General features: G+C 33.8%; 1 protein-coding gene across 2 annotated transcripts; it reads left to right on the top strand.

Moving 5' to 3' along the window:
* The first annotated feature begins 455 nt into the window (after positions 1–455).
* LOC105788542 (probable Ufm1-specific protease) lies at positions 456–7814 on the top strand. Of its 2 annotated transcripts, none has more exons than XM_012615486.2 (13): positions 456–773; positions 871–1227; positions 2067–2335; positions 2497–2584; positions 2710–2885; positions 4778–4868; positions 5404–5526; positions 5644–5694; positions 5801–5877; positions 6303–6391; positions 6647–6758; positions 7009–7111; positions 7264–7814. In XM_012615486.2, the coding sequence occupies exons 1-13, from the start codon at positions 599–601 to the stop codon at positions 7491–7493; spliced, it is 1941 nt and encodes a 646-aa protein (XP_012470940.1). In that variant the 5' UTR covers positions 456–598; the 3' UTR covers positions 7494–7814. The 2 variants fall into 2 exon arrangements, with proteins under 2 accessions (XP_012470940.1, XP_012470941.1); XM_012615487.2 differs by having other exon boundaries at positions 5647–5694.
* The last annotated feature ends 635 nt before the right edge of the window (positions 7815–8449 follow it).

The raw sequence follows: 8449 nt of genomic DNA on the forward strand, positions 1-8449 counted from the left end.
TTTGGTGAGGAGTATTTGAATTCGAAGATAGTGCGCAAAGTGTTGAGGTCTCTCAACAAATGTTTTGCAATTAAACTGACTCTTATAGAGGAGGCCAAAGACATTAATAGAATGAGGATTGATTGCAGACTTTTGATATTTCATGTTTGTAGTATTAATGAATTTGAATATCATTTAAATTAATTTATTTTTGAAATCATAACATTATGTCCAAAATAGACGTGTTAACTTTTTGCAATTACTTATTACAAAACTACTAAAAACATGAAATCTTAAATTAAACCTCTCGAAAGTAATGCTAAACTAACCTTAACCTTTGATTTTATTTATTGATAAAATTTGAATATTATAAAAATAGAATTATTTCTTATTTTATAATTTGTGAAAATAATTAAGGCGGACATCAAATAAATTGATTTTAATCCTATAGTAATGAGACAACTAACCATGAAATGTATTATAGTACCCCGACGGGATGAGTAATAAGAGATGAGACGAGTCTCTTTTGGTCAAGAGAGTCGAAGCGGAATCCATAGGGCCGCCCAAACAAGCTGACATCAATTTCTGGAGGGTTTGAAAATTGGATCCATACTAGTCCATGGAGAAGAACACTAGAAGCATACGAATCGACTGCCCTAAGCTGTTGATCACCCGAAATGAATCGGATCTCCAATGGTTAATCGGATCCCCATTTTTCCCTCCACTCACTATCATCTCCACCTTCAGATGCATCCATTCCAATTCCTCCGGCCCGGATTTCCCCAAGGAATCAGGTAAGCATCAAAACTCCCTTTTGGAAATATCTAAACTTCAATTTTAATTTGATTTCTTTTAACCAAAAGTTCCATCATTTCATTCCGACTGGAACAGAGGAAATCAGGACACTACTCTTGAAAGGATTCGATGTAATTGGAGCGTTAATTGTTGGAAAATCCGATCCCGAAAAGACAGCGGCGAGGGCTGTTGAAGCTGCTCGGAAATTGAAGAAACTTTTAACTGGAACAACAAAACTGGAAAATGAAGAGACGATCGGAGCTGTTGCTGATCCGGATACCGGGGATATTCGTTTCTTTTTATCGGAGACAGAGAGTTCGACGAACTTCGAGTTGGTTAATCCTGTTTCGTACGGTGATAATCCTGAGAAATTCGTCTGGGAGAGTGGTTGTTTACTACTCTGCCAGCTTCCAATTAAATTGCCTGTCTGTTATCCTGCAAACAAGCCCTCTGGTAGCCTCTTTTCTTTATCACTTTATCTATGTTTAGCTTAAATGTGTGCATTTGGTCATTTTTTATTGTGGTTGAAATTATTAAGTACTACTTCTCTATAATAGTTCAATGCTTGTCGAATCAGCTAAGCCTTTTATGGCAGTTTGAAGTCAATTGATACTGGTGTTTTGTTCAATGCTGAAAACCTGAAATTGTCAAGTATTCCTTAGGATTGTTGGTAATGGAGTATTGGTGATTTTATAGTTGTTGCTTATGGAAAGAGGGATTTTATTAGAACAGATAATATTAGCAATGTATTTGGGGCTAGTTAAGTGTCTGTCAAATTTTAAAGCCAATTAGAGATGGTGAACTTAGAGGCGACAGTGATTTTTATGTGGATATTCTGTGTGCTATATACAGAAGCTATGTTGCCTTTGACTCTTCTTTTTTTCTTGAAGTACTGGTGTTCGACATCTATGTCTGACACATTCTAACATGGTATGAAAATGACCCTCCAAATATACGTAAAAACTCAAAGTGGAATACACATTTGTGTGGGACATGTACCTGTACCTGAAAGGCTGAAACACCCGAGTCTAAGTAACATAGCATAAGCATTTATTCATTAAGCTTAGAGGTAACAGATGTGGTTAGTGAATCAACACTTAATTTGGAAGGATTTCTCAAGTGTGTTATTCTACCATGTTGGCTGCGGATCTGGACATGAAATTTTCATGCATAATGCATATGTACTTGTTGGAAATATCTCTGTAATTAATTTCCTTTGAAATTTTATGCTTGAACTTGTTCTATTATTTCCTCTTAGCATTCTAATGGGACAAGGTTCTTAATGACTTCAGATGCGGAGAGTATTTTCTCGCGTGCAATTGAAGCAGTTATTGCTAAGTTCAAAGACCCAAATGTTGTGTACCTGGTTAAAGCATCAAATAGAGCTTCTTTAGATGTAGTTCAACCTGTCATTCTTCGTGGTTCAGAATTGGGTTTTGATGCGGCTGTAGCAAACATTGAGCTTTTGGATGAAGCTGCTCAAAATTCTGAGAAAAAGCTTTTACGATGTGCACACTTTTGTTTAAAAAGTAAATCTACTTCACAGTTGTTGTCTGCTGAGGTAAAGAAATTAACTTAAGAATTATCCCATGTCATACTTTTACTGATAGGGTTATTATTTTTCTGTTTTTTCTCCTTTTGGTAGCTTGTTTATAATGTGTTCCACTGCATCTATTGCAATGGCTGTTGGTATTAGTTTTTGTGAAATATGTTTCTGCTTAGAATGCAGATATAATCCAAATAAGTGTTCTGCTTAATAGATCTGAAAAGTCTCCAAAATGCAGTGCACCTGCTGTAGAATACTTTCCAGGTATTGCTTTCAATTTCACTGAAGTTGCTACTTATGTTTGTTTATCTCATCTAAGCCTGTTTTATACTCACAAGTTCCTAGTCAAGTTCTTTGTCTCCCTCACTAAATGCATTTTCTCCTGTCAGCTATGGATGAAACTAGACTTTTGATTGTGGATTTCAAGCTAGAAGTACTCTGTTATGCAGTCCAGGGCATCCCGTTGATGCATGCTATTTCAAAGTTAATCATCCCTGGGTTAATTGACCAGTTAATTTCTATGAAGAAAATGAACTTGCCTTATTTGTTAACACAGCATCCAGAGGTAACATTCTACATATCATTAGTAGGGTCTTTATGACTCCATATATCTTCTTCAGAAAGTGATATACATGATATTTTCTTTTACCTTGATTCCCACCTTTGTTTTCCTGTTTCTTCCCCATTGAGGTTCTCTCTGCTAGATTGTGAAATTTCATGTCATGCATTCTGCCTTCTGGTTGTTCAACTTAGGTAAAGCTTTCCAGTTTCACCATCTTCTTAAAGAATTTACTAACTCACTCAAAAATACGTTTCAAATCTATATAATCTATATTCTGAACTAAGTTTTTGAAGGTTGAGTGTTAAAAGCCACAGAATTTTAAGCTAAACAGGCTGTGTAACACTCTCAGTACAACCGAATGGAATTCCAAGCCATAATTTGCTTTGACACCATGTGCATTTGATATAGACTTGTCCATGGGCCGGGCCACCCAAAAAGTGGGAGGGTTTATCAGCCTGAAAAATGTGCTTGAATTTGCAAAAGAAAAAACTGCTGCTGATTTTTACTGTTTTGCCTCTGTTTTTTCATTGTTTTGCTATCATTTCGCTATTATATTATTACTATTTTGTTGTTATTGTTTGGATATTGTATAACTCTTCTTTTATTATTAATTTTACTACTATTTTAGAGTTATTTACTTGCTAAGTTGCACTTAGACTGATCATGGCCCGGCCCGAAGGTCTGCCCGAAATGTGGGAGGGTTCGGGCAAAAATATAGACCCGAAAAATGGGCTTGGACAAAAAGTAAGGCCTGTTTAAAAAAAGGGCCGGGCCTTGGGTAAGGCATTTTTTGGCCCGGGCCCAGCCTGAATTCACTAAGGACAAAAAAATCTGCTCTTTTTTTTTTTTGAATGTTATTTTCTTATTGTTTTCTCTCTATTTTGCTACCATTTTACAATTATGCTGCTACTATTTTGTTGTTATTGTTTGAATATTGTATAAAACTTATTTTATTATTAATTTTGTTATTATTTTAAAGGCATTTGTTAATTTTGTTATTATTTTAGAGGCATTTGCTTGTTAAGTTGCATTTATCTTAGTGTTATTTAAGTATACATATTTTTTAAAATTTATTTTCAATTTGTTGGGAAATATTTAAAAATTATATAAAAAATTAATACGGGTGGGTCGGGTCAGGCCCAGGTTTTATCATTTTTATTCGGGTCGGGCTTGGGCAAAATTTTAGGCCCATTTTTCGGGCCGGGCCGGGTTAAATGAGCCTGAATTTTTAGTTGAGCTTGGTTCAAACCCGGCCCGGCCCGGACCGGCCCATGAGCACCTCTAGTTGCACTTATCTTAGTGTTATTTAAGTATATTTTTTAAATTTTTTTCATTTGTTGGGAAATATTTATTTTAATGTTTTTAGTGTATTTGATGTATTATATTTTTTAAAACTTTTTTATATAAAAAAAATTTAATATGGGCCGGGCCAGGCTTCGGCTTTAGCATTTTTATTCAGGACAGACTTGGGCAAAACTTTACACCCATTTTTGGGCCGGGCTGGGGCCTAGAAAATGGGCCTATAATTTTTACTTGGCCCAGCATGAACCCAGCCCGGCCCATGGACAACTCTAGAATCTGATACTAGGGAATCTGGATTTATAACATTAGCTTGTTATTTACGTTTAAAATCACTTATTAAGTCCTTATCCTCTATCTAAGAGATACATATTCTCTGTATAGTTCTGGCAATAACACTTTCAGGAAAGCCAGGACATAATTTCATGCTGACAAGGTTCTTGATTGAGCATTCAATTTATATAATAATTATTAATTAGGCTTACTGAATTTTATTTTTTATTTTTTTTCCTGAACTTTTTTTTTAATTCTAAAAGATCTTTATTCTTGAATTTTATCTGTTTTGCAAATAAGTTGAAACTAATTGCATTTTGCAGCTACATCCATATCACTTTTGTCCACCTGGGATAGCACATCCAGTAACTGTTATCTATGAACTTAATTATGGGGAGACTGAAATGAAGCAAGGTACTTGGTAAACGTGAACTTTTGTTTCTTTTGAAGTATTCTGTTCTGAGTGGGATAGCAGAAATTTTTTCCCCTCCAGAAACTAATTATTCAAAGGCTACAAAGTTCAGTACCATTAAGTATTAACTAGCTCAATTTCTTTCAAAAAAAAAAAAAATACTAGCTCAACTAGCTCATCTATTATCTTTTTTCCTCGTGTCATATCTACAAATAAAGCTACTTCATTGCTTATGCTCGATAAACCAATTCTCTCTTGGGAGGTAAAAGTAGTTTATTCCTATGGTGCATTCTCATAATCTCTGGCAAATATGGGGTGTTTGCCTTGAGCTGCTTTCCAACCTTGCTTACGGAGTACTATCTTTGTACCATTAATATAATTTGTTTGCGTATACTTATAGAAGGATTTTGATGAAAAACTAAGCTACTAGTTCATATCATGGCCTGAAGTGATCTTAATAATGTATTGGTAAAGTTAAGTCCACTCTGATTCTGGACCACATCTTGATTTTGTGTAGTTGTAATTTTTGTTTGGCAGTTGATGCTAGAAGATCCCTACATCTAAGGCTAGGGTTGCCATTTGATCGTCCTCTCTTAAGAATTGCCAATTCCCTGGATTTGTCTATAAAATCCCGTTCAAGCAACCTCTCAACAAGAAAAGGTAATTGTTGAAATAAAATATGTAACAGAAATTCAGGCATTTTTTTTTATCCCACCCTTCCTGTTTCTTTATGTATCTGCTGCCATTAATTATGTCAGCTTGTATTTGGGGTAATAGCAGGCTCTTCTTTGCTTAAAGATGTGCATATCGGGATTCCTGGCAGTGGGGGTTAGTAGCTATAATCTCTTTTCTTCTGTTTACCTTTTTCCCTCTCCTCATTGTTAACTTTCTTTTAGAAAAAGAAGAAGATGATTTTCCCCCCTTTTTTCTGCAGTCTCTGGAGGCAGTGTTTCTCTAGTTCAAGGTTCTTACGAGTACTATCATTATCTGCAAGATGGCTTTGATGATTCGGTAGGGGACTTTCTTCTTTTTAGTATCTTTTATGATTCTCGTATGGTTTAAAATAGTTGCTGTTCTGACAGAGTCATTATGCATCCAAGTCAGTTATCTATTGGAGATCCATGCATACCTAGAAGTATAATTCTTACGGAGCAAGGTCATGCATGGTTGTCTGAGCTGAAGTATTATTTCTTTAATGGTTTCTAGATTTTCCAGTGTTGTTAAGAAGACGTGAAGCAAGTTTTCTGGTCAGAAGGCCTGTTTCACAGTCAATTATGAACATTATTATCTGCCTAATCTTCCATTTTTCTTAGCACATTTTAGTATTTCTCACATCTTCTAGTCTCTTACTATTCTAATGATGCCAATATTTGATTTTGGTTGTGGTCATCATTTGTGCCATGGTTCTTGACTAACTTATAAAGATGTCTTTCTAGGGATGGGGTTGTGCTTACCGCTCTCTTCAGACTATCATTTCATGGTTCAGGCTCCAACATTATTCATCCGTAGATGTTCCTTCACACAGGTATGAAGTGGGCAGCAAGCTAAGGTTTCTAAAGCTTTTATGATTATTTTGTTTTGATTTTCTCTGGTTGTTCCACTGAACATATTTTGACCTTTTGCCCATTTACATCCGACCAGAATCCAAGATTAATATTTCACAAGGACTGATTATTTACATGTTTGGTCTATTACTCTCTGCTTAATGAATCCATTGCATGCCTTGCTTATACTTTGAATGCCGATGATATAATATGATTTTGTTTACTTTTTTCCTTAGGGAAATACAACAGTCACTTGTAGATATTGGTGACAAGGATCCCGCTTTCATTGGTTCACGGGAATGGATCGGTGCAATTGAATTGAGCTTTGTTTTGGATAAACTTTTGGGTGTAAGTATACTGTTATTGTTTCAGAAAATTATGATTGATAGAATGTCACGACACTTGATTAACATTAGCTATGAGTATAGGAGATGGAATATTACAATCAAATCATGTTTGGACTTTGTTAATTATGCTTTAGGGACACGGATACAAAGTGATATATTATAATGAAATCATGTTAGGTCTTTGTTAATTATGCTTTGGGCACTATTTTTATTCATATATTTAATGTTTGACAAGATGCTTTGTTTAACAGGTTAGTTGCAAAGTCATAAACGTTAGGTCAGGATCTGAGGTACCTGAAAAATGTCGAGAACTGGCATTGCATTTTGAAACTCAGGGAACACCTATTATGATTGGTAATTAATGAGAATGCCAGTTTCTTTTAATTCATTGCGATCAGGTTGCTTGTATTTGTATTTGTATTATGGTTAGGAATCTGTCAACTTGTGTTCTATTAGGGAAATAACATGATTTACGATCACACGGTTTTTAACTTTACCGGATGCAGGTGGTGGTGTTCTTGCATACACCCTTCTAGGAGTGGATTACAATGAAGCAACCGGAGAATGCGCATTTCTAATACTAGATCCCCACTATGCTGGAAGTGATGATGTGAAGAAAATTGTAAATGGGGGATGGTGTGGATGGAAAAAATCAGTTAATAGCAAGGGAAAGAGTTTCTTTTTGCAAGATAAGTTCTACAATCTTCTACTTCCGCAAAGGCCTAACATGGTTTAGTTTTCTGATTTATTTAGGTAAACCAAAAGAAGTGATTATGAATTAGCAGCTTCAGAGATGGGAGAATTATGGCTTTATTACTAAATGCAAAAGGACCATAAATCCATAATTTTTCAACACGACTGAAGTTTAAGTTACAGTAACAATTTTGCTTTGCTCAGACCATGGACTATGTCGGATTCTTGTTCTTTGTCATTTGTCTATGCTTTGTAGTTTTCCTTTTTATAGTTTCTGGTAGATAGATAGCTTGTCATTAAAAATTTGGATAAACTACACTTTAATTATTTTTTTTGAGTCAATTAATTACGAAAAGTTACAAAATGGCTATCCAATTATTCATTTTTTTTTGTCACCAATTGGCCAACATAAAAATGGAAACACTTAACAATTCATGATAGTTGGATTACTAAAAAAAGATATTGAATAGTTGAGTGATTAATTTGTAATTTTTCATAATTGGATGATCAAAATGAGAAAAAAAAACATAGTTGAGTGTAGTTTAATTCGGTTGGCAAGCTTGAATTTCGAAAGAAAGTTAAAAGGTTTGCGGAAAATATTTTTTTTTGCATTTTTCTAAGTTTGTTTTACAGAAAACAACTTGTATTTATAGAAAATGACTTGCAAGTCAATGTAAAATAAATTATTTATTCTTATAAAATGACTTATCTTTTTAAAATCAATATCATTTTTCAAGAAAGAGCTCAACAATAGGTAATTTTATTTTATATAAAATTAACTTAAATCAAGTTTAATATTATTATATTAAAAATAAAATTTATTTTTATTTTAAAATATTTAAAAGATTAAAAGATTAAAATAAAATATTATATTTTTCAATATTATTAAATATACATTTTAATTATTTATATTTAGTCATATAATAAATTATTAATATAATTAATATAATTTATTATTTTAATAAATTATTTAATATTTCAATTTTATTTTAATAATAG

Source organism: Gossypium raimondii, chromosome 2 (genome assembly GCF_025698545.1).
Source record: "Gossypium raimondii isolate GPD5lz chromosome 2, ASM2569854v1, whole genome shotgun sequence".
NCBI classification, from domain to species: domain Eukaryota; kingdom Viridiplantae; phylum Streptophyta; class Magnoliopsida; order Malvales; family Malvaceae; genus Gossypium; species Gossypium raimondii.